Below are 27,205 nucleotides of genomic sequence, written 5' to 3'. Positions count from 1 at the left end.
TGCAGAAACTTCAGAGGAGGGGATACATAAAACTGCTACTAATTGAAAATCATTACTTAAGAAGCATTATTTAATTCTAACTTCCCTAAGGGACAACAGTACTACCCATACCCTTATTTTAAAAGATGATAAAAGAGGCTCAGAGGCTCCTGCCCAATATTCTACTGCTAAAAAGAGACAGAACAAAGATCCAAACCTTATCCCACTGGCCCACACTCCCAAACTTGCCTCAGTACAATCAACTAAGGTTGTTGTTTAACACAGACTCCTGGCCTATGGCTAGGATTATATCCCAGAACAAGTGAATTTCAGATCTTCCAAGCAAGAAGATAGGGTACTGGTCTAATTCATAAATCACTAATAAAATCCAATTATATCTTTAAACTCAATTTGTTAAAATCTGTCTTCTGACAGAAAAAAATAGCACATGTATAAAAGAGTGTGCACAATACAGAGTATGTTGGCACATATCTGCAATCCCAGCAACTTGGGGGGCTAAGACAGGGTCACAAGTTCAAGGCCAACCTGGGCAACTTGTTGAAACTTTCAAAATAAAGCAATAAACATTGATTAAACAAGCAAACCAGGTGATGATTCTTAGCAAGTAAATTTGAGGAATTAATGCCTACATAAAGCTAAGAAAATAGCACTGCAATAATTTGACCTATCACTCCCTTCCTTCAAAAATTACAACTGATCAGCCACACATTATTGCCTGTATTTCAATGTCAAACGACTTTATCTGAAATGAAAACACAGTAACCATTTAAGATTTTCAACATCCACCACACTGAAAAACTACTTCCTTAGAAGGCATTATCTACAGGGCTGAGGATGTGGCTCGAGTGGTAGCACGCTCACCTGGCCGGTGTGCGGCCCGGGTTCGATCCTCAGCACCACATACAAACATAGATGTTGTGTCCGCCGAAAACTAAAAAATAAATATTAAAAAATTCTCTCTCTCACTCTCTCTCTCTCTCTAACAAAAAAAAAATATATATCATCATACTGTCGCAGACATTTAAAAAAAAAAGAAGGCATTATCTAGGAAGCAAACGTTCCCAGTTCAGGCTATGAAACAGACCCACACGGCGCTTACATTTACCACTATAAAACCTGTAAAAATGCGATCAGGTACAAGACTTGCATTTTTATTTTTCATTTGGTACTGGGGATTGAACCCATAAGCACTTTACCACTGAGGTACATTCCCAAGCCCTTATAATTTTCTGAGATAGTGAGAACCTATCTAAAATTTGCTGAAGCCAGCTTCAAATTTGTGATCATGTTGCCTCAAGTTTCCCAAGTTGTTGGAGTTACAGGAGTGAGCTGTCACACCCAGCTGTTTGTTTGTTGGGGGAGGGGGGGAGATACTGAGAATTGAACTCAGGGGTGCTTAACCACTGAGCCACATCCCCAACCCTTTTTGTGTTTTATTTAAAGACAGGGTCTGAGTTGCTTAGCGCCTCGCTTTTGCTTAGGCTGGCTTTGAACTTTCAATCCTTCTGCTGCTGGGATAACAGGTGTATGCCACCACACCTGGCCATCCACCTATTTTTTAAAATCCAAGTGGTTCTCATGAAAAAGCTATGTGCCACAATTCCCACATAGCTTGAACAAAAATTAGAGGCAAAGCACGAATATTCATAAACTAAGGTCAAATCCAAAGTGTATGTGTGGCAATGGAGTCAAAATGGTTGAGGGAGAAGTTTTGAAGTCTCTAGTACTTCACTATCCACCTACCTTTCCTCGGTTATTAAAGTGTCCCCATGGGAATCACATCAGGGACACATTTTTACTTAAACATTGTGATGTAAAATGATGGCCTTTTGAACAGTATTTTAATTCTGGCATCAATTACATTCACAATGCATCGTGATTTTGTTTTTGTTGTTGCTGTTTCTTTGTATAAAATTATATTAAGTACAAAAGGATTCAAGACTTTTTACTCTTTTCCCCAATATGCTATATAGTTTCTTCTTATCCAACAAACTGTTCACAGAATGCATAAACAATCCTAAGGCCAAACTGCCAGTATGTGAACTGCATTCTTCCATTTACCCCCTCCTTGTGCTTCTATTTTCTCATTTATAAAATAAGGATGATAATTATATCTACTTATGCATAAAGTTGTTTGTATTATACAAATTAACATAAAGGACTTAGATAAGTTGGAGGCTTATACCAGACACTAAAATGCTGGAAAATATTGAGTCTTCCCAAAGCATTCAACTTATTTTCATTTAAAAGATCTATCACAATCATTGTACCTAGTGACTTGACAGTTAAAATACAATGAGCACAAGCTAATTTAGAAGTATTTTCTAATTACTGATAAGCATATAACTCAACTGAAGAACAGAACGACATGGGTACAAAAGAGCTCAGTGGGACCTAATATTACACACAGGTCTTCAAGGAAAACTCTGTGGATAGTTAATTTAGGGCATTGTTAACCAACCTTGGAAGGAACCACAAACATTTCTGTTATACTTACCCCAACATGAAATAAAACATTAAAAAATAATACACACACACCCTTAAAACAATACCTGACACAGTAAACATTTAGTAAAAATAAAACTAGTTTGGTATTTTCCTATAAAATGTTTAGAGCATAAATTTTTCCCTTATGATTTTAAAATCCAAAATGAAAAGATTACAAACTATCAGGCACTACTAGGCTTACAAATAATACATCCAAATGAGGTATTCTTACATTTATCATCATCTTCCGTCTTAAATGGTTAAAATTTACAATCCACCAGTAGGTGATAAACACCAGCTTCTAAACAACTCTCCCACAGAACAGACCATGTCCACTGCTGCAATCTTTGGTTTTAGGATACATTCCTCTATAAACTAGAAGGAATGTGGGGTTCAGAATGGAATGTAACTGCACTGATTCTAGAATCTAAACTTTTTGAGGTATCTGAAGGGTGTTAAGTAGAGAATGACCCTAAGGAAGAGAATCCCTGGAGCTTAACAAGACACAAGGAATTCAGAAATTAGAAGCCTTTAGTGAAAACATTCCACCAGTATACATAAGATAAAAGTATGCCTAGCTGGGCACAAGGGTGCAGGTCTGTAGTCCTAGCAGCTTAGGAGGCTGAGGCAGGAGGATTTCAAGTTCAAAGGCAGCCTCAGCAAAAAGTGAGGTGCAAAGCCTGAGACCCTGTCACTAAATAAAATACAAAATAGGACTAGGGATGTGGCTCAGTGGTCAGGTGATCCTGAATTCAATCCCCAGTTCCAAAAAAAAAGTACTCCTAGAACTGGAACTGGTAGACATTTAATTCAGAAACTCTTCCTCTTTTCATCAAGGCTATAAACTCCCCCACCTTAATAAAGCCACCTTATTTCCAAAGTTCCAAATTCAAACTATTAAAATTGAGATGGAAAGGGGAATAAAGAAGATGGGACAGACAACAGAAAGACCAATGGTTATTTTTTAAAAAGAAAAGAACAAAAAGTGTTCCATGAAAAGTTTCAGAACAAGCCAAAATATCTTTGTTCAAAGATGACATCATGGCCCATATGAAAAACCCAAACAATTATACAAAATAAACTACTAAGACTATAAAAAGTTTCAGAACACATGGAGACACTACAAACACATGGAAACACAAGGAAATTTGAACCATATGGAGAACTTTAAAAATTAAATCTTGAGGGCTAGGCTGGACATTGGTGTATTTTTAAATGTTCTCCAAAATCTGAAATAAAAACAAAAAAAGATTTCAACTAATCCATAAACCAAAAAGGAAACTGAGAAGTAGCACAAACCAAAAACACAAATATTAACACTATAATTTCAGAAAAATAAACGGTATATTAAGCAATTATGCTAAATCAAATACATAGTGCCATGATGAAGACTTGATTACTACAAGCAAGCTACATCCATTTACGGGACAGTAGCTATAAATACTATTGCTATTAAATTTATATCCAAATAGCACTCCACAGTAATATTCACTGTTCACTCTTGTACTGCAATAGCCTGAGAAAGGAAATGAGGCAGAGGGTAAACATGGGCAGTAATTACCAGCTTGGGGTTGGAGGGTAACTAACTACTCAGGCTGACCGCCAAAGAGTCCAGAATTAACTATAAAACACATTGTAAGGCTTTAACTAAAACACATTGCCTCCTAAAATTGTTACAAAAATCACTTCCAACTGGACTAAAATGATAAGCCAGGACAACCACAACATCCCTCAGAAACAAACTGGCATAAAGAGGCACTGAAGAAATGTAGAAAGAGGACAAGAGAGTAAACAAAACAACTGAAAATATTACTAACAGCTTAATGCTTGTTGAGTACTTTCAATGTGACAGGTTCTTTGCTAAATATTTCCAGTCATTATAATATTTTAATCCTAATTACCCAATGATGTTTTAAAAATGAGAAAATTGCCAAGTCCAAAAATGAACACTTAACTGACCTAAACTGGGAATAAAAAATTCTAGTACCACAGTAAAATCTATCACAGCTCTTACCATGGAGAGAAATCAGAATTAAATATAACATATAAAATGTGGGCTATCCTTAGAATGTTACCTTAGGCCTCTTCTGAAGCATTCTCACCCTTAAAATCAGAGTAATCATATTTTGCCCTACTATAAGGATCCCAGTAAAGCAAACTGTAGTATTTTTCATGGTGCACACCTATAATCCCAGATACTTGGAAAGCTGAAGCAGGTGGATGGCAAGTTCGGGGAATGCTCAGTCAACTTAAGGAGAATCTATTTCAAAATAAAAAGTAAAGGACAGGAATACAAATAAATGATAGAGTGCTTGCCTAGCATGCAGAGGTTCAGTCACCACTATGGAAGGAGGGAGAACACCTTTCGGTATGAAATACACTCCAGGAAGATGTCTGAAACACTAAATTGACCTACAATCCAACATGTTAACAATAAAATGATAAATTGAAACTGTATCAAAAAATGTAGCATGAATGACTTTCATACACTCAGGTTTTACATAATTTACTTGATAAGAAAAGGCCTTGTACTCCACTTTAGTCTGGGTTTAAATGTATCCAAATACAGGGGTTTTGAAGAAACACCACTGTCCCCAGTCACCTAATCAAATAAAGTTTAGATTAATTAGTGGGGGAGGTCATAATAACTACACATAAACAATGTTTCTAGTACTATGCTAAAATTACTGATTGAAAAAATAGAGGGCCAGTCTTGGGCTCAGTGGTAGAACGCTTGCCTGGCATGTGAGAGGCCCTGGGTTCGATCCTCAGCACCACATACATATAAATAATTAAACTAATGAATTTTAAAAAATAAAAGATCGACAACAAAAGTTTTTAAAAGTAAATAAATAAATAAACCCTGGACATTTGATAATTGGGCCAACTTGTGTTAATCTGGCTTTATACTAATAAAGCTAAAATTACAAACAGTAATTGGCAATCTAGTGGAAACTGACCAGTCAAGATGAAATATGAGAGGGAATAAGTTATTCAAAATAATTCACTCATAGAATAGTAACAAATTTATTTTCATTTTTATACAAAATAACTCTTAGGGCTGGGGATATAGCTCAACTGATAGAATGCTTGCCTGGCATGCACAAGGACCTAGATTCAATCCCTGGCACCACAAAAATAAATAAAATAAATAACTCTTAGATGACTTTTTCTTTTGAGACAAGATCTACATTGCTAAGGGTCTTGCTAAGTGACTAAGGTTAGCCTTAAATTTCCAGTCCTCCTGTCTCAGCCTCCCAAATCACTGGGATTACAGTGTATGCCACCATGCCAGGATTAGAAGATAACTTTTTAAAAACACCTGTTTCTTGTTAAAGCAAAACCGTCTTCAAGGAATTGGGAGGAGGGACTAACAAAATATTAATAAATGGGGGAAGTCATGAAGAGTAGTTGCTCAGTTTTCACATTAGGAATTAAGTTTACTTAAGTACCAAAGTTTATCGAACAAATGTGTGGAAATCCCAAGTGGTATCAAAAAGTTATGAAAGTCACATCTGTTAGGAATGCTATATGAGGGGGAAGGGTACAACAATAAACTAATTATAAAATCTGTTTCAGATAAAATTCAACTGAACTCCCATATTCACTCCTAAAGCAATAACTTGCTACAACTTTTACAATTAAAACTCGAGGAGCCTGGGTTATGGCTCAGTGATACACCACTTGCCTAACATATGTGAGGCACTGGGTTCAATCCCCAGCACCACATAAAAGTAAACAAATAAAATAAAGGTATTGTATCCATCTTCAACGAAAAAAAAATTAAAAATAAAAAACAATTTTATCAAATATTGTTTGCCTACTATTCCCTAACCTGATGTGATCTTCACAAAAGATATTAACCAAAGAGCTAAGTAAATAAAAATTACAAAGCACCAAGTTCTAAACAAGAAGTATATACATACAAAAAGATTAATCACAACATTCTTTCCTTGGCACTTTACATCATTCTCCTTAAAAGGTAAAAAAGAGATCAATGGGGGCTGGGACTGGGTCTCAGCAGTAGAGCTGTTCACCTAGCGCCTGGGAGGCCTTGGGTTCGATCCTCAGCACCAAATAAAGAGAAATAAACAAAATAAAGGTATAGTGTACAACCAAAAAATAAATATTACAAAAGAAAGAGAACAGACCTAAGAAAGAACTTTTCAAAAACAAACACTAATTGGCTATACATGGATTCAAAATAATTCACTCACAGAATAAGTAAATCTGTGATGTACACTTTAATTCATGTGGTCCTGAAATCTACTTCAGCTAAAATATCTCATAAAGAATATTATTCTTCTAAATAATAACTGCAATGTTTACTACTTAATCCTACCCTAAACTTAGAAATTTGAAACTGTTTAGCAAATACTAAATAATGATGTTGTTGTTTTCAGTTGAACATGGACACAATACCTTTTTTTACTTATTTATTTTATGTGGTGCTAAGGATCGAACTCAGTGCCTCATGTGTGCAAGGCAAGTGTTCTATCACTGAGCCACAACCCCAGGCCCCTGTTAAGTTTAATACAACTAGAACTCAATTTCAATACACAGAATGGGAGTTGGGATTATTATCTTTGTTCTTGTGGTGGCAGAAATATTTTTAAATGTTGGAAAACAATAGTCATCGAAGTTTTAAGTATTTAAGTCACTATGAGTGTTAAATATTTTACATGAAATATACATATCATTTTTAAACCACTTAAAACATCTCTGGTAAACTTCTATAACTGAAAATCCCATTTTTCAACTAGTTCCCAATAAATCTTTCAAAAAATTCTTCCCCAAAATCCAGACTGTGATAATCTACAAAATCCACTACTATAGTGGTGTTCTCCCCTCACAAACTTTTTCAGAAACATGAGATAGGCTGAAGAAAGCATCTCTTACCTACCTCCAAGAAGTCCACATCTTTCACTTTTTTTTTTTTTAACTCAACTAAAACAACTCAGAACTGGGGACTACTCCAGAACAGCTTACTCATTTATTACAGATAAAATACAGTGAAATAAGGCAGGAAAAGGAAAAGGCATGTCAGTGAACAGGAAAAAAATCCACTAATATGGCCTTTCCTTTGTGCTTACATTCATTGTTTGTGATTCAGTTGTGAACGTAACGTTTAAAAAAAAAAAAAAACCTATGATTTTTGTAAAAACCACAATTCCTTTCAAGAGGCTCAAACGAGGTAGCCATGAGCTGTTTTAATTATTTACCAGGAAGTTATATATATATAACTGGAGGTTCTGAGAAGGCATTTCCCAAGATTTTAACAAGGGTTTGACCGATTTTTGGGAGCTAGTATCTTTTAGCAAGTGCTGGTAACACTCAGGAGTTGTTGCTGATATTAGTTGGCATAGTAATGGATACCTAATGCTGTATTCTTCCACTATTTAATTCTTACTAGAAAACCAATAACTCTCAAAACTATATTCTACTTAACCATTTGTAAATATTATATATATAAATCACAATACATACTGACCTGAGTTTTTCTCCATCAAATGCCAATTGAGAAAATGTATGGTACCAACTAAAAATGCAAGGGGTCAAGTTCAAACAATCGTCCCTTGGTTTGTGAGCCATGTACTAAAGAGCAGCTTTAGCACTCATTAACGATTCAATTAAAATAAGAAGTTCCGGTTTTGGTCAATGGTAACAAATTTAAACTCACTAATCTCTTCACTGAACAAGGAAATAAACAGGGATAAAGAAAAATCCACTGGGGTATGAAAAGGGAAAGCAAAAACTTTAAAAAACACTGGAAGGTTTTCTATTTGAAGTGCCTTTTCTCTCCCAAAGTAAAAGCCGCTTCCAAGAGAGAACAACTATGCCCAGGAACCAGCAAAGAAAAACACACGGTGGGGTGTAGACTGGTACAGATAAAGGCAGACAGGGCGGCCAAGAGCCAAATCAGTCAGGAAACCAGCTGCCCACCGGAAAGTCCCACCGGGTTCTTTCCCCCCTCCCAGAGGCAGACGACTGACTAAAGCGAGAAGAGAAGCGCCCAACACGCGCATGCGGATAGACGTCACGGCGTTCTCTCCTCCCGGCGGCGAGCCTGCTGCCGTCACGGGGCGGGGCCTGCCTGAAGGCGCCGCCGTTGACCCCGCTGTTACTAAGCGCGCGCATAGCCAATCAGGACCGGGCGCCAGCGCCGGCCGGCCTTTGAACTCGGCACGGCAACTTCCTGCTGTTTGGCGAGTACACAGTGCAATGCAGTATGTCTGTCAGCGCTGCGGCACAAAGGAACAGCCATTTTGTGACTGAGCTGGACCTCCACCAAGATGCCAGGGGCTCAGAGCTGTTGCCTGCGTTAACTATCGAGCTGTCTATTATTTCAGCATCGGAGCACCAAAGACGAAGAGAATGGGGGGAAAAAAATGTTTGTGTAGTTCAGGTTTCGTTTATTTTCAGCCCTCTCAAAAAAAATCCCAATTTTTAAAGTATTATCAGCGTCATAAAATGGCTGCCATTTAAACTGCCTGTTCCAATCCACAAGCACTGCATTATGCCATTTCTAATCATCCCCAACCTTTTAAGCTAAGGGCGAAAAGGCTTATGAAAGCATAAGATTTTACTCGCACCTTGGGTTATCAAAACAAACCTGAATCAAAGGCAGACGATTTAGCCATAAATTTAATAAACTGTTTTTAAGTTAAAACTGCAAACGTAGCATCTTAGAATACAGAACTGTGTGCACACAGTTCCATCCATTTTCTTCTCCCCAGTTTTCTATTCTTTGATATTGCTTAAGTTATCCCAAGACAAGTGTACAGTACACTTTTTATGTCCATTGCCAACACTTTTAAATATTTAGAAATTTTTACAAATATCAAATGTTTTTAAAATCACATTTGTGAAAGAAAACTTTTTAATCTTCAAATAGTAAAATACAACGTATAACATATTAGAATTGAGCATTAACGTCCAAATAATACAGGCTTACATAATCACTATTAAGTATACAGGAGTTACAAATACAGAAAATACCAGGTTTACTTAAACTCACACACATTCCTTCGAGTTCCTAAATTAGTTCAGACCAAAGTTTACTTGACCTGCAAACTCCTTTACTGTCTTGTGACTAGGGCTACAAAGGTGATTCTCACAATATTCCCTAATACCATGCTTTGTGCCATAAAAACATGGGCCCTTACAGATTAATGACACAGGATCCAAGTACTAGAGGAACAATTCAATATCAGCTCACTAGAAGTAACAATGTACTACACTGAAGCAACACTAACATCCTTTAAGCTTTACAATTTTAAAAGGAAGTGATGTCATAATTATGTACATGTATTAATAATGTATGCAATTTAGAGTAACAGTAATTTAAAAGTAACTCCATCTTCTTGTCAAGGAGTCTCTAATATTTTTGGACATTCATCAGGTGTATGATTTACAGATAACTTGGCAAAAGGCTTTAAATACATGGCTTCTTATTCAGCTGTTAACTCCAAGTAGTCAAATTCATAACAACTTCCAAGTAGTTTTCTAGATGAGAGTAAAAATATTAAAAGAATGGCAGCACTGCTCAGTTTTCTACATTAGAAAGCATTGATCAATGAAGTTAACCACAAACCTTACATAAGAAAGCCAAAACCCATGTGAGACTATGCAAATCATACACTCAAGGGAGCAACATTTTAGAACTGAATCTTTAATAACCTGTCAAATATATCTGGGGAAACTATTTCTTCAAATTGTCATAACTTTCCAGAAAAATCAGTGTACGATTAGTAGTTTTTGTCCTACATATAACCTAGTAATTACATGGACAATTCAATTTGAAAGACATCCAAAAATTATCTCAATATGCAAAAGTAGTTTGCAAATATATTTTTAAAAGAAAGGTTCAAGATATTTTAGTCTAAAGCGAAAGTCAACATTTGGAATAAACCATATTCAAAACTTCCAAATTTACTATCCTAATAATTAGAAAAATAGTTACAGAAAAATAAAATCAAAATTGTGAAGAAAAAAAAAAACACATAACCCATCACATTCTTGTTAACTGCATGATTTAAAATTTATAACATGACAATTCTTAAAAAAACATCCCAAAATGCATTCATGTACTTTTAAAAATTAAGATACAGAGATCATTTAACAAAAACATCTTAAAGAGTTTATTACTTAAATCACTAATAAGCTACTCCAAGGAATGTGAAACAAATTATGATTTGAACAAACAGTACATTTATAAGCTTCAGAAGATAAAGCATTCCAGGCGATTCTGTCGAAATAAATCAATAAATTTAAAGCAGCAACAACTAAGATATGAGGAAAAAATACTACATCTACCAAATAGAAAGCACAATCTTCGAAAGTATATAAATGTAAATCTTAAGTTATTTTAAATGTAAAATATACAATTATAAATAAAATCACAATACAAACACAAAGCAGAAGTATATTAACAGCATTCCAGGATTTCTGTGATTACAGGTTTGATTTCATAAATTCAGGAACTGCTACCAAGTAAAGGTTTTGATAAATCATCAAAAATTCCTAAATTGTCAAGTGTATCAAAAGAAATGTAGAGTCAAATAAAAATATAAACTGAGAGGCATCAGTCAAAGTGTCCTTTTTGCAATTTCATTTTTAAATGTACATTTTTTCATTCATATAACTTTCTCAAATGTCTATTTACTATAATTTACTACTACAAGGCTCCTCTATGGCCCTCAGTTACAAGTTTAGATATCCGAGATTCTTCAAAGAAAAAATTTGCCTTGTATGTAAAATGGTGCAATGCAGCAATGGCTAAACCGACAAGGTCATTTTTCTGCAGCACAAAAACCTAAAATCTGAAATTTACTAACAGAAAAACTGTAGTTTACAGGAAAGGCCCCTTTGAATAAAGGTACCTTACCTTTTGACTGCTCTAAGAGGCCTTAAGTCACAACTCAACTTTCACAAAATGCGACCAAAAAATTAGGGTGTGGCATATTAGCAATCTCAAGGTCACGCTTTAAAAAACTAATCCAAATCAGAAAAATACTTATAACACAGACAGCATTACATGTCTGTCAAGGTAAATAATTGTAAGCTGAGGTTTCCCCCCCAAAAAAAGACAAAAAGGAAGAAAGTTGATAGCTCATACCTCGATGCATTGCTGTGTAGCGAACTGTCCTCCTCTTGGCTTTTGTCCTTATTTCTCATCATCTTTTTAATTCTTAAATATTAAGGGGGAGGGGGAATCTGTTTGCTTTGAAGTCCTGTGCCCAGGTATTTACTGTCAAAAGTTGAAAGAAAGGTAAGGTCCCGGCTCCTATGGATGGTTTTTATTATCAGGAACAAAGTCCTGACGATGTTAATGATATTGTTATAATGCAACAACATTAAGCACCAAAATACAGAAATATTTCCATTTTTTCCTTAAAAAAAAGAAACAGGATAAACCAAACACTGAAAGCATCACTATCAATAAGGAAAGTTTCTCAAAGTAACACATTGGATACAAATAACAATCTCTGTATCTTATTGCGTCATCCAGGAATTTCTCTTATTTACAGAAAATAAAGCAAACTTTAACACATAAATCTTTGAAATTATCACTAATGATAGTGAACTTACCTGATCCATGTAGTAATGTCCAAAGCAAGAGTCCTATCTAGTAGTAGAAAAATATCAGATCCAAAATAATTAAAAATAAAGGCAAAATCCTCCTTTAAAAACGAAAAATAAATAAAATAATCCTCAAATATGTCAACTGTTCAAAAAATAAAGCAATAATTAATACTAAAACAGGTCCGGAAGAAAAAAAAACCTCATTAGGAGAGCGCACAAAAATGGAGGTGCGCCATGGCTTCTAAGCTGGAAAAAACAACGACCTGGGCTCTCAGTACGGCTGCTTCTTTCCAACAAGGCACGAAAAGAAAGCTCCTAAAAGCTGCTTTTCTCCCTAAAAAAGGTTCAAATCGACCCCAGTAAGTCACTAGGAGAGGCAGGGGGCTGCGGGGGCCCCCTGAGGCTGCCCGAAAGTTAGGGAAAGTTGCGTAAAGTGAGGCAAAGGCAGGGAGCAGAGCGCGCTCTCTCTAAGGCACAGCCGCCATCTAGAGCCTCCTTCCCAGCTCTGAGAGCTCTGCCTTTGATTGACACTCTCTACATTTACCCCACAACTCAGGTGATGTACCATAGACCCACCCCTTCATCTCCACCAAAAAAAAAAAAAAAAAAAAAAAAGATCCTCCATCCCAGGGAGCCTGAAGACCCCCACCCCCACACCTCCCTGCCCCTCCAGACCACCCCAACAGGGGGAGGGGGAAGGGCTTCTTAACCCCCTCTGGCTCAAGCACCCTTTTTAAGCCAGAGAGAAATGTAATTTGTTCCTTTTGTCTAAAGATCTGCTAAATATTTCAATCCTTGAGCTAAAATAACTTCCTCCCTGGACAGGAAGTGGTGTTTTATCAAGCCATTTTGAAATAGGGATAAATCTTGGAGAATCTAAAGCTTAGCTTAAGTACTCATCTTTTTAAAAAATTAACCCCCCATGGGTAAAATGTTTTCTAAATAAAAGTAAAACCTCAATTGTATAAATTAAATTGAAGCCTTGCATTCTTCATGATGCTTTAAAATCATTTAAAGACAAAGTTTAAGGGGGAATTTTCAATCCCAACTGGAAGAAAGGGGTAATTTTTACAACTCAAGAGCGCCTCCCTAGTGTTCACTTGCAGTAGAGCAAAAGTTAACAATCTTTTCCCAAAAATCTCAGTATTTCTTGGTACACAAAAATCATTAACCCATTATATAACCCTGGATCTTCACCCAACAAAACATTCTCAGTATTATATTTTCTTCCCACACTAATTTAGGCAAAACAAAGTACTTCAAATTCAAGAATAAGGACCAACCACGATCACCTTTAAATCAGAAACCCAAGAAACTCCATTTCCAAACATCAACAGAACATACACATCTCCCAACCATTTCCTTATTACTTCAATAATATACAAATGTTAAGTGTATACTCATCTCAACAATGATAGGTTATTAACAATAGATCAGATCTGATGGCAAGTTATCAAGGTAATGTCACAGAGCAGTCTCCTAAAGATCAAAACCATAAGATCTAAAGAAACAAAATTATTACTGTTGTCAAAAACTATTAGTCAATGATCTCATCAAGCATCCATGCAGACAACATATTCATGTCTCCTTTAAAAAAAACAAATCCACTCAACTTTCCTTACTCAAAATTATATTTTTGTCAGAACCATGTCCTTCCCTCACTACAGAAATCCATTTTAGATTTACAACCAACAAAAACAACAATGCTGAATCTAGATAAACATAAAATCCACAATTAAAACTCCTTCAATTCTACAAAAACTTCAGTATCAAAATCAAAATCCACATTGCACTTTGGAACATACACAAAGATCAAACAGCCCCTCATATCAATCAATCAGAACAAATACTACATGAATATTGACCATAGATTTGTCCACTATTATATTTGACATTAATCACAAACCCTGTATCTATTTCTAACAAAAAAAATTAACTTGAACTATTCTTCATTCTGCTATGAGAAAATATGATCAATGATTCATTTGTTCTATCAAAATAAAGCATATCAACTTAATAATATTATAGTAACTAAAACTATTATTAGTTATCAGCAACAAATGAGAACCTGGTACTTGAAATTCAAACACAGGTAATAATATGGCATGGTGATTCATTTTAAATAACCAATTGTAACAATAAGACACAAGATACCAATCCTGTTTGAAATGTACATAAACTGTATTATACACATTACCACAAACTATTTAACGTCTTTTTGTATAGACCCTAAAGACACTTCCCTATAAATCCAACACATCTTCCCCCAATATTAAGACAATGAGACATCAGTTTAACTTAAATATTTAGATGAATATTCTATTGCAAGATGTTTTATTTGTAATATTAAAAAGCGAAGGTAAAGGGACCATTTCAATCAACAAAGGATAATTCAGAGAGAAATAACTGAGTTTGAGGGCAACAAACACTGTTTCAAAAGCTTACTAAAATATGATGGCACACTGAATATTCTCTGATTATCCATTGATTAACTTGTTTTGCAAAGTGTTTAAAAAAATAGAAATTCAAGGAATTCACCCAAAACATATAAACACAAAATCACATTTTAATCAAATGACCATCCCAAAGAACAAATAAATTTGTAAAGCTTAGTCAAAAACATTAAATCTTAATCAGCCAAATAAAACATTTTCCAGCACACCATTTTCATTTTACCAGCTTTATTCACTATACTTTACTGTTGGGCAACTGTAAAAGTCAAAGTGTTAATAAGGCGGTAACTGAACATATAAGACTTCTACTTTAAAAAAAAAAAAAAAGGCCCAAACTGAGAAATTTTTAAGTGTTAGAAATTTTATTAAAGTTAACATTCCATGAGGTCATGCTCAAAACAAATCAAAAGGCAAAAAATTCCAAACATACAAACTACCGTGCTGTCTTCTCCAAGGTCACAAATGCACTGGTTTTAATGATACAAAAGTTTTTTGAAAGTCAAATCCATTGTCCATTTGTGTTGGGTAAGAAACCTATATCTTCATTCATTCATTTCATGGAATCCATGTTAAAAGAACCCTGTCTTGGTTGTGTATTATCACAGCACTCTTGTATTAATCCATTTTCCTCATGTCCCCATAGTGGACTGCCATCTTGATTTCTCAGTGGTAAGGTCCATTTGAGACTCTTCAAGCTGACTGGGTGCTTGATAAAAAAAAAAAAATTAAAGAAAAAAAATGCTGTTGGAATACCAATAATCTTATTCCTTCAAACAGAAAACATCCGCCCACCATGAAAATATCCTACCATACCCCAAACTTTTAATTCCATTTACAGTTTACACTTATGAAACTATTATACTGAAGTTATATGCAAGGACTTCTAAAACAGAATCAATGAAAAAACTTACACAACTAAGTTCTTCTGTCAGCTACATTTGTATCTAATAAAAAGAGGCACTAGAGAGTCAAATTTTTAATACTTAATACTAGTATCATACTGGGTACACAAAAAGAAAGAACAAAAATTCAAATTCAAAATTCCTGGAAAGCTAAAATTACAGAAACACTGTGGATTCTAAATCTCAATGCAGAAAAGTTTCCAAGTGCCTTCAAAGAAAACTAATTATAGAAAAGAATCTTAAGGGATTAAAAAAAAAAAGCAGAAGATCATAGCATACTTTTCTAGTCTAACATGTTAATTTTGTTTAGATAAATACAAATGGCCTATATAAATGGCACCATTTTTACTTACACATCTGAAAATGCAGAAAATATGAAGCCACCAGGAAAAAAAAAATGAAAAACATAAAATGTCTACCTTGCTTATTGGGTATTTGCTTTAAAATGATATCAAATTTCCAAATTTTATACAACTAAATACTTTCAATGCCAAAATATCAAATGTTCCTCAAAGAAAAATAAAACTATAATTTAAATAATTTGGACTAATGGAACAGTGAGAAGCCAGGTGATTTTACCACTAAGAAAATTATCTGGATTCATCTTGATAAAACATAAATGCAAAAACAAGTTTCTACCCTTTCTTCTCTATAAATCTTACAACTCTCAATCTCAATTTACAGAGACAGGACTAACTTGTAGAAAAATAAATATAAAGTCATTTTTTGCTCATTGAATGTAAATTTCCATTTCTGACTATTATTAGGATATGTTGTCTATTACATAACAAAACCAAAAAGATCCTGCCACCCTATTAAAAAAGAAATGAGTGATTGTTACCTTCAAAAGCAAGATATTTCTTAATAGACTTTGGAGTTCTCTCCTGTCTTAAAATGAGAAATAACTCACTCATTCCCATAATAAAGTATCTTCAATTTGTCTTATATATTTCTTAGAAATTAAGAAATGATGGCTATTTTTAATACAAACATACCATTCCCTTTGAGGGGGAAGGGCAATATCGACATTGAACCACTATAGGGACTCTGTATCACTTAGCCACATCCCCAACCCTTTTTTTTTTTGAGATAAGATCTCACTAAATTGAGGAGGTTGGCCTCAAAATTTTGATCCTCCTGCATTAGCCTTCCAAGCAACTGGGATTACGGGCATGCACCACTACCCCAGCTCCATCATTTCTTACTCACCGTTAATTATAAACCAAATTCTCCTCGATCTCTATTGTTACAATGAAGGATAAAGCTCTAAATTATATTGGTGATATAAATAATCATGATGCATAATGACACTAATTCATTAATAACATGTTACAATCACTAACAGCTACAGGTGCTATTTATTCATTTTGGTACATTAAATGAGAAACTCACTGGTTTATATCCTGCCAAGGAACAAGAGGTAAAACTTGGATGATAATATGAAATTTCTTTTCAAGACTATTATTTAAAAAACAAAAATAGTAAAAATATCAAAAGGCAATCAAATGACTTCAAAATTATTCAAAAAATGCACTATTATATGACAATATTAGATTAGAAAATAGTAGCATTATTTGTCATACCATCACAAAAGCATATATTTAAGATAGAAAAAGAAAATTGTAAAGAAAAAATGCTACTAGAAAAAGCAGACAACTCTTATGACATTGTAAAGCCAAAATCAATCTAAACTTCTGCATATCAATACAAAGCCAAAAGTGAGAATTTTGCTAATAAGCAAAAGCACTAATACAAGAATCAGAACTAATAAAATGTCAATGAGGGATTCAGAGGTAATCCATTTATATTCATGGCGTTTCAAATTCTTATAAAAACGAAATTTGTAAATAAGTGAAGTTTTGTTAAAAAATGAGAAGGGAATTAGCCATGAGTTCTGTGAGGCTGGAAATTTTCTTGCTAACAAAATCCATAGATCATCTGTGAAACAGAAATAATCGTATTATCTACCTCTTCTGGCAATAGTAAGGATTAATTGAATTAGTGTTTGTAACACATTATATGGCATATAGAAAGATCTCAACAAATGTTGGCTATCGTCCCAATGTACCACTAAGCAGATTATTAAGCACCTCAAATATCAAATGAAAATAATTTATATTCAAAAGTAAGGCTACCTCAGAAGAACACATAGAATCGTAGGACCGATTATTGAAAAACAAAACACATTCCAATTTAATGAGGGAGTACTGTATTAAAATATAATCAGTATCCTTCAAAAAAAAATCTTGGATAGGTTTCACTTATCAAAGCCCTACTCCACTTTCCTCTCCAGTAACTCATGAATTACTACAGACATACTTACTAGATGAGGCTTTAGTCTAGAATTCCATAATTAAAAATACCTACATCTTTTCTGTGCTTCACACATAAGGCTCAAGCTCATAATGTGAATAGTTAGAATTTTCCCACTTCAGTGTTCACTAGGTTTATATTTCAAGGAATATATTCTTGTTCCAAGAACAAGTCCCACAGCAAAGGCAAAAGTTTCAATGGCAACAGGATAATGATTAACTACTAGTCCTTCAAATCCTCCACTTATGGAAAATAAGAACATGAAATGAGCATATAAGTCTTTTCTTGCATTTATACTTCACTAAATTCCTTGCAAAAACACTGGGCCAGTAGAAACTACACTATAAAGTGAGATGCAAGAAATGGCTTTATCTGGATTGGAGGACTCCCCAAACAGTCTACCACTATTTCTCAGCAAACTATGCCATTTGTAATAGCAAATAAAAATATGGGGGAAAGAAAGGAGTACATGAAATGATTGATGATTCTTAATTTTTAAAAATGGTGGCTCTGCTGGGAATGGTAATGCACATCTGTTAATTCCAGCAGCTTAGGAGGCTGAGGTAGGAGGATTGAAACTTCAAAGCCAGCCTTAGCAATTTAGCAAGGTCTTAACCAACTTAGTGAGACCCCTATCTCAAAATAAAAAGGACTAGGGATGTAGCTCAGTGGTTGTGCACCTCTGGGTTCAATCCCTATACCAAAAAATAAAAATAAAATAGGTGGCTCTAATAAAACTGTCATTAATTTAATGTAATTTATATATATTATTTTAAAATTTAAGCACATTTCAAAATCAAATAATCAAACAGATGCAAAATTACAAATCAGAGGAAAAATTCATCCATCTCATCATGTAACAGAATCTTGGTGCTTACAATATGATTTCAATCTCATCTGTACTTAAGTCTTTAAATATGATAAAAATTTATGTAAGAAAACCCTAAAAGATGAACACTCATTATACTGCACTATTTTAAAAAATTGCTTAAATCCTCAGTAGAATATATAAACAATTCCGGGTCTTATAAAAGATAGGCATAAAAACTAACTACAAAAAAAGATCAGCTTACTAGAAGAAAAAGGTCACTTATAATAACCAAGAAAAGGAACCCAGAAAGATTTACAACTCAATCAAATATTTCCAATTGTACCTATTAGTTTTAAACTTGACTACGTATTAACCAAGTTAAGAATTAGGGGAGGTGGGGGAATATCTGATTATCTTCAGTTTTAATTTTAACTGAGTCAAAACTTTGGTTTTCTAAACATTAATATTTAACATTTGTTTTAATAATGAATTTCATTTTCATTTTTTTAAATTCTAAATACAAGTTGATGTTTAACAAAAACTATATAATAAATCAACAAGTATTTATTGAGCATCTACAATGTACAATACAACTAACTTCTTTAAAGCATGATCAGAAATGAGCCTAGTAACTGTACATTAAGAAAGTTTCCAGCTTTATGCTTCTTCTAATTAAAATTAAAAAAAAGAAAAAAAGGAACAAACATTTTGCAGGCCTTAGTAGCCATTTATACAATGGGAAGTCATGGTAGAAATTAAAGAGAAAAATTTCTAGAACTAGACTCCCAAATATTTCAAAAGAATTACTCTTATGAAGTAGCTAGTATACAATTACCTAAAAAGCCCTATTGATGACAAATAAATCCATTTGAGGATTCAACCAAATCCATTTAAATAAAACCACCCACCATACTCTTTCTCACTACTTCTCATAATTGGGCTTTCAAATTTAAGGAAATTCAGAATTCCCTAATTTATTCAAAACAATTACAATACTGAAAAATCACTTAAAAAGTATGTTGTATTACCGAAAGAGAACCCAAGGACTCCTGAATTATACATAGGCAAGATTAAGTTAACAAGTAAAGACAGATCTAGAACAAATGTCAGCAAGTTTTCCTTAGAGGACCAGGTAGTAAACTATTTTAGGTTATGTGGCTATTTGGTACAAGTGCTCAACTCTTAATACTATAGCGTGAAAGCAACCACAAAGCATATCAATGAAAAAGTACAGGTATACTGCAAAGAAAAACTTTATTTACAAAAACAAGGGTAAGTTTCCAACATCCAGATCTAAGACAGAATGTCAGAAACAGGTTCAACTGTAAGTTTGTTCACATTTTAATTTTATTTAAGTAATGAAACAGAAAATAGATAAAATTAATAAGTAAAAATGTGATTATCAAATTACACATTACCATATTGGTATTCTTGTACTATTTTTTAGCTTTGCTAAATTCCGCTATATTTTTATAATTCCGACTCAAAAAAAGGTTCATTCACAATTTAAAACTACAAGCAGATTAAACATGTAAATTAAATAATACTTACTAAATGTTTCCACCAATGATTACTATGCTGTATGAGTCCTTTAGATTGTTCCGTCTGGGGAGTCATTCTTCTGTAGAAGACACAAAGAATAGAATTTTATACATAGGAAACTACAAAATGAATTTGGAGGAGGGGTAGGGGCCTTACTGGTGACTGAAACCAAGGAACACTCCACCACTGAGCTACATCCCAGGTTTTTTTTGAAACAGGGTCTCACTAAATTGCCCAGGTGGCCTGAATTTGTAATCCTCCTGCCTCAGCTCCCTGAATCACTGGGATTACAGGCATGTCCCACCACACTCAGCAAAAATAAGATTGTATATACCAAAATGTATACCAGAATTCATACTGAAAATTTTAACATCTTATAAGGATCACTCACCAACAAACCAAGGTAAATATGTATTTTGAACAATATGGTCATGCACAAGATAGAAAAGCTCTGAAGAATCTTAAATTTGGTTCACTTTTAGAATAAATCACACTAAAATTAAAAACCTAAATCTCAGCCTCCATGAACTCTAACAGATATTTGAGTTTTATAGGTAGATCTGATGGGCAGCCAGAATTGAAAATAAAGCCAACATCACTCCCAAAGATGCACAATTATTTCATCTTCTGGTCTTTCATCTAATTTACTTTCAAGCCTTCTAAAAATGATCCACTGATAGTGCCACATTACTTCACATTATCATGTATTATATTCAACATAATGCACATAAGCATGTACATAACCAACACTAAGATAAAGTGTTAGGAAACTGAAAGCATGGTTTCAAACTACTAATTGACTGATCTACTGGAACTAAACAACACTAACTCTCTATAAAATATGTACTTGGTAATAAATACTATGATTTTCACTAGTTAGACTTAAATGTCTGATAAGTTAACATAAAAAACAGTGTTTCCCATATCTCAAATACCTTTGGGGCAGGGGGCATTGCTTTACTGAGGCTGGCTTTGAACTCACACTCCTCCTATTCTCAGCCTCCAATGGAATTATAGGTGTGTGCCACCTCGCCTAGCCCATATCTCAAATACCTTCTGAATCCAGGTATATACTTTTGTAGTTAGTCCTGTTTCTAAATGATTATATAATCACAGTAATATGTAGAGATAGTAATATGTAAGACAGAATTTAGTTCTGTCTTACATCACTTGCCTGATATGCGCAAGGCCCTAAGTTTACAGTGAAATAAAACTGGGTTTGGTGGGACACACCTGAAATCCCACTAAAGAAGCAGAAGCAGGAAGTTCCACATTTGAGACTAGCCTCAGCAACTTATCGAGACCCTATCTCAAAATAGAAAAAAAGGCTGGGGATGTAGCTCAGGGATACAGCACCCCTGGGTCCTATCTCCAGTTCCACATTAAAAAAAGAGAAGTAGAGATACAATAATACTCTTTCAAAGTTCAATAAAAATATGTAACAATTTAAAGTTTTTAGACAGCAAAAGGTAAAGCTTACCTTTAAGACATAAGTTAAAACTAAGGTACCAAAATGCTGTTGAAGGACTAGCTTTCAAATTAAAGGGTATATATCCTGGTTTATCTTACCAAATCTAAATTTCATTTTGACAAATCATTATCAAGGAATATAGCAAAGAGCTGACTTAAAATTACTGACTTAAAATTACTAGCCAGGAATGGTGTCACATTCTGTAATCCCAGCAACTCAGAAGGCTGAGGCAGGAGGATCCCAAATTCAAGGCCATCTTTAGCAACTTGGCAAGTCCCTAGGTTACTTAGTGAGACCCTGTCTCAAATTTTAAAAAATTTAAAAAGAACTGGTGCTTTACTAGCTCAATAGTAAAGCATCCTGGGTTTAATTCCCAGTACCAAAATTTTTTTTAAAAAGTATGTATACTAAAACATCTTCCCAAAATGTTGAAGCAATTCAAAAGAATTACGCTTTAAAGCTTCTAAATTTAATCTGACCTTATAAGGAAAAGAAGATTTTGTGAAGACAAACCTTAAATCAACCATCTAAAATAACTGATTTAATCCTTTAGAGAAGGGTAGAGCTGACTTTAGTCTTGTCTTTTCTTGTACCAGGGATTGAACGCAGGGGCCCTTAACCATCCAGGGAGCCACTATGTTACTGAGGCTGACTCTGAACTCAGGATCCTCCTGCCTCAGCTTCCCAAGCTGCTGGGATGAGAGGTGTGCGCCACTGCACCAGGCTTGACTTAAAAAAGAATTTCAGTGAAAGAAATTTCTAAGGGAAATCCCTAATACTGATCAGATAATCTATTTAACAAATAGGTTAGCTAGTAGTACCACAAATATGTGCTTTTGGGTTCTCCCACACCAAAACGAAAAAAAGAACTTGTATCTTTACTTTGTACCCTCAGGAAAAACGACTGATATCAGTCTCCTTTCTCAAAATTGACAAAGTCTGTACTTTGCCATCCTTTGAAACTGGGAATGGAAGAGCCATGTTCATCTTAGACTATTAAAGTTGATGTTTTGCTTGTATTTCTGTCCTACATATTTCCCAACATTATAATTTATGATTTAATAACAAATTATATAAATTACCATTTGTTACTTGATCTTTTAGAATAAAAGGTTTTAGTTACTTAAAATTCCTTTAAAAACTTTGAAAATTTAAATTAAGTCTAAAATCTACAGCCATGTGAACATAGGAATCTTAAAAATAAGGTAATGATAGTTATAAACTATCATTACAACTATAATGATAGTTATACTATAAAGTCATCAGGAATCCTAAGAAAACTTAATTCTTTAAGACAACTCAAAAACCATTACAGTTAAAAAAAAAACTAGCTTGATAACCTAAACTAAAATTATTATGATCATCACATAGTACACTGTAAAGACTTAATTGCTTGCTCAGGAAATACTCAATTTCAAACAAATGACTTAGTTTCAAATATAAACGGATTGTTTTCTGAAACATGGACCTATCAAGTATTGCATAATACATAAATTAAATTTTTGCCAGATTGTTATACAGAATATAACACATAATTGGTACATAAATGTCAAGTAACATATTACTTATGACATTTCGCTTCAATTTAAATTACAAGGACCTTTTTGAATATAATTATATTTAATAGCCAATTTGAAAAGTTTGCATCCATCTGAAAGGGGAAGGTAGCAGGTAAAAATAAGAACGTTTATCTTTGAAATGCATAAAATTCTTAAAGGAAGTTAAACAGATTATACCAGGCATGCAAACTACAAGCATCTTGTTTATAATGTTGTACACTATAAAGATTTTATGAAAATATATTAAACAAATTAAATGTATTTATTAAAGTAATAAATAGAAAAAACAAAAAATAGGGGCTGAGGTTGTGGCTCAGTGGCAGAGCACTTGCCTCACAAATGTGAGGCACTGGGTTCGATCCTCAGCACCACATAAAAATAAACAAAATAAAGATATTGTGCCCATGTATAACTAAAAAATTTTTTAAAAAAAGAAAAACCAAAAAATAATTTTATTGCAGCATTCTAAATCCTTATTGTTTAAAGACAATTTTGCACCTTAATTAATTTTCCAGTGTATCTATTTCTACTACTAATATTTAGAAATGACCAAAAATCAATGAGAAAGTCAAGTATACTATCACCCCAGGTATTACATTATTCCAACAGCTTCAACACAGAAATAACACAACTTGTAATGCAAAAATGAGTCTGCATGAGAATTAAATATTCCTTACCATTATTTTTATCACAATTTAAGAACTAAGAAGGATCTTAAGAGATTATAAATTCTAAAGCCTTCATATAAATTAAGAGGTTGAAGGTCTATAGAATAAATGTCAAGACTGCAGAGCTTGCTACATTAGAAGCTGATCTCCTAATTTAGCTGAATTTTGATTAATTTTTCACCTTTCATTAAAGCAGAATATAGAAATGCCTTCAAATTATCTTTCTTTTTCAATTATGCCTTTCCACAAACAATAAAATCTCAGAGAAAAAAAAATTAACTAGTTGTTCATAGCCCAAATTTTTTAACAGTTAAGAAACTATAAAGAGAAAACTAAACTTCAAGAAAATTACCCATTTCATATAGTCTAGACTCTAAATGTCAGGTCATTGTTTACAATACCTGTGATCTAGCTACAGCACAGCTTCTTTCATTCCTATGGTATGTCAAGAATTTTTTTAAACAGAAAATCAAATGCAGTCCAACCTAATCACATAATCACCACATTTTTATAATACAAGCATTATTCCAAAATGCTAAAATGTTATCACTTGGTACGAGTGATACAAATATGTCACTTTGGTTCTTAAGCAAGAAACTTTAGTATATAACTTACCTTCTTATTAAACAATTTCAAGCAATAATACTATATACACCATCTACTATGCATCTTATAGATAATATAATTTTACCAATGTAGAATAATATCTACATTCACATTTGCCCTCGTATGCCGATCAAATATGTCCCCTATATAAGACTGGCTCAAGCAATAAATATTCAAACACAGAATATAAGCATTATTATTAAGGATACAAACACATGTAGACCTTTATAAAATGTGATTTATTCTAATCCTTTATACCTCATGTGTTATAACAAAGTTATATCCCATTAGACTGGGGATTAATTTAGTTACTATATCACTTGGAAGTCTTGTTTAAAAATTACTAATACAAAGTTAAAGATAAAAAAGCATCATTTAAAATTTCTCACCTTAAACTCATTTTTCCTCCAACAGATCAAATTACACCTTTGATAGGCCATTATAAATATGTACCTATTTGTACTTAGAACTTACGCTCTATAGAAAATACTTAATTCTCAATTTTTCTAACAATGCCCAATTCATGAATGCCAATTTGATATTTTGTCAAATTGCACAGAGTGAATCTAATCTTGGCATTTGTATTAAAGAACCCTGGAATGAAGAAAGTCAACTTTTTCAGTAGGTTCTACCTGTAAGACACTATATAGTTAAGTTACACATTTCTTTCTGCACAAAATAATAAACAAAAATTTAATCAAACTGTTGAAAGGCTTGAAAAGGAAAAGTTAAGCAAAAACAAAAACAATAAAAATTCCCCTTATCACCTACTCGGATCAATGGAATAAGCCAACACCGACCAATAAAAAGATTGTACTTTATTTTTCACGTAAATTCCAAAAACAAAGATAAACTTGCCTTTATTTTAATTATTTGTCTATTCTTAAAAGTTCCCAAACTATTTCTCATTTTATTTCATATTTCCTCTGGCCAATCACTTACTAATAACAATTTGACATTAACTTCTAAATTCAATGTTATCTTCGTATGAACGAAAACATTTCCTTAAAAGTACCAGTGGGCATATTTTCTTCATTCACTTATCCAGTTTTAAGTAGTTAATGTATTGGTTCCATGGTTTATGATTGAACACTATTTCTACCTATTATGGTTTAAAAACAATTACTAAGCTATAATCAAAGGTTTCTTTATGTGCAATACCTCAAGTTTCCTGGAAAATAGCTAATTTTTATATCTGTTTAAAAATAAACTAATGAAGAAGGGAAATGATTATTTTAAATACATTTAATAAAAACCAGGATATGATAGTGCATATTTGGATTTTGAAATTGTAGCTGTTTAAAGAATCTTTCAATCAGCAAATGAAAAAATCTAGGTCATCCCTAAAATTCGGCTGTAGCATTAAAAAAAAAAAAAAGATAAGGAATGTACCTCTACATTATAATGATATATACTGATGACTCTACTACAAATTTAACCGTAATCCTAAAGAATCATTTTATAGGGAGGTATTAATGTCTTAATGTACCATATAATTACATTCATCAATGTAAATCATATGCATTTTACCATGCATCAACTATTTTAATAGTAATACAAAAGTGTTCTGATGTAATTTAATGGATCTATTTACATTCCCCCCCCCCTTTTTTTTTAACAGATAAGAATTCTAGTTCGGTTTACGTCTCGCTGACAAACTTCAGTGATATTTTCCTACCAAAATTTCAGTAAACTACTCAAATACAGATGTTGGATAAACACATTTACTTACTTACTAGATAAAATACAGACTTTCCCAAAGATCTCCTTAATCCTCAAGGATAAAAGTGCAATGTCAGTCTTCAAAATGACATACCTTTTAGGGGGGGAAAAAAACATAGCATTCTAAGTAACTTACTAATGAAGCAATCAACATAAGTAAAAATTTAAAAACAACTAATTATATAAAAGAAACAAAAACTGAAATCTATGCTCAAAACTGATTTTTAAAATGTTCTTCCCTGAAGTTGATAAGTATAAACAGCAAACCAATTCAAATTTTCCAACGTATTTACTTTTTTCAAATATTTAGAAAATTAAAACCATTTGCATGGTATATTAGAGATGAAAAGAAAAGAATATCTCTTTGGTACATAGATTTCCCCCAAAATAAATCAGTCTTTCTTGTTTCCAAAATTAAACAAAGGCATAACAGATTTTCAGCATTTTAAACTATTCATGGCAACATTACATTACAATGGCCATGCTCAGATTCTTTTAATTTTTCATTCAGTGAAAAGGTTTAAAGGCTTTTTTAATGATTTCAGATACCTACTCAAATTCATAATCACTATTTTAAAAAGTCATACATTAACATTCACTGCGTTTTTGAAATATAATCAATAAAAAACAAAAACAAATCATAATAAGCTAATTTTATGTCAAAGCAATAAAAATTTACCAGATCTTACCTGGGATAAAAGATGTATTTGTTCAAGCCATCAGCAAATTAATTTTAAACTCTGTAAGTAACCTTAAAAAAAAGAAAAAGAAAAAAAAGATGATATCAATGTTTTGATTTTTAAACATTTCTTGGCCAAAAATTAAATGTGATGAAACAATAAGAAAATATTTTAAATGCAAGATCTATGGACAAATTAAAGAGATGATTCATAAGACACACAACCTGTACATTTATGATTGCAGATATTTCTTATCTTTACTATGTATCAGTCTTTGTTTCCCATATTTTGGTTGTATTAACAAATACTAAGGATTAAGGCACTGAAATTATTAAAAAGATATAGAGAAAATTTGATTCCTTAAACAGATTTGAGATTATGACCTTGTTTTTATTTTTCCTCTTTT

At 33.2% G+C, this 27,205-nt stretch overlaps 1 protein-coding gene across 4 annotated transcripts in view; it reads right to left on the bottom strand.

Moving 5' to 3' along the window:
* Chd2 (chromodomain helicase DNA binding protein 2) overlaps positions 1-12,679 on the bottom strand; it is a 127,065-nt gene extending 114,386 nt beyond the window's left edge. The window contains exons 1-2 of one of the 4 annotated variants that reach the window (XM_005320109.4): positions 12,079-12,679; positions 11,606-11,737 (exon numbers count right to left, since the gene is read on the bottom strand). In XM_005320109.4, coding sequence (XP_005320166.1) covers positions 11,606-11,667 — 62 coding nt within the window. In that variant the 5' untranslated portion in view covers positions 11,668-11,737; positions 12,079-12,679. Of the gene's footprint in view, positions 1-7,978; positions 8,481-11,605; positions 11,738-12,078 lie in introns of those variants that run through there. The other 3 variants (XM_040274486.2, XM_078051220.1, XM_040274485.2) reach the window with 3 other exon arrangements.
* Between the last annotated feature and the right edge of the window lie 14,526 nt (positions 12,680-27,205).

The sequence above is a fragment of the Ictidomys tridecemlineatus genome, chromosome 5 (assembly GCF_052094955.1).
Source record: "Ictidomys tridecemlineatus isolate mIctTri1 chromosome 5, mIctTri1.hap1, whole genome shotgun sequence".
NCBI classification, from domain to species: domain Eukaryota; kingdom Metazoa; phylum Chordata; class Mammalia; order Rodentia; family Sciuridae; genus Ictidomys; species Ictidomys tridecemlineatus.
Note: the sequence above shows the minus strand (reverse complement) of the source record. Positions and strands in the feature narration are given on the sequence as shown.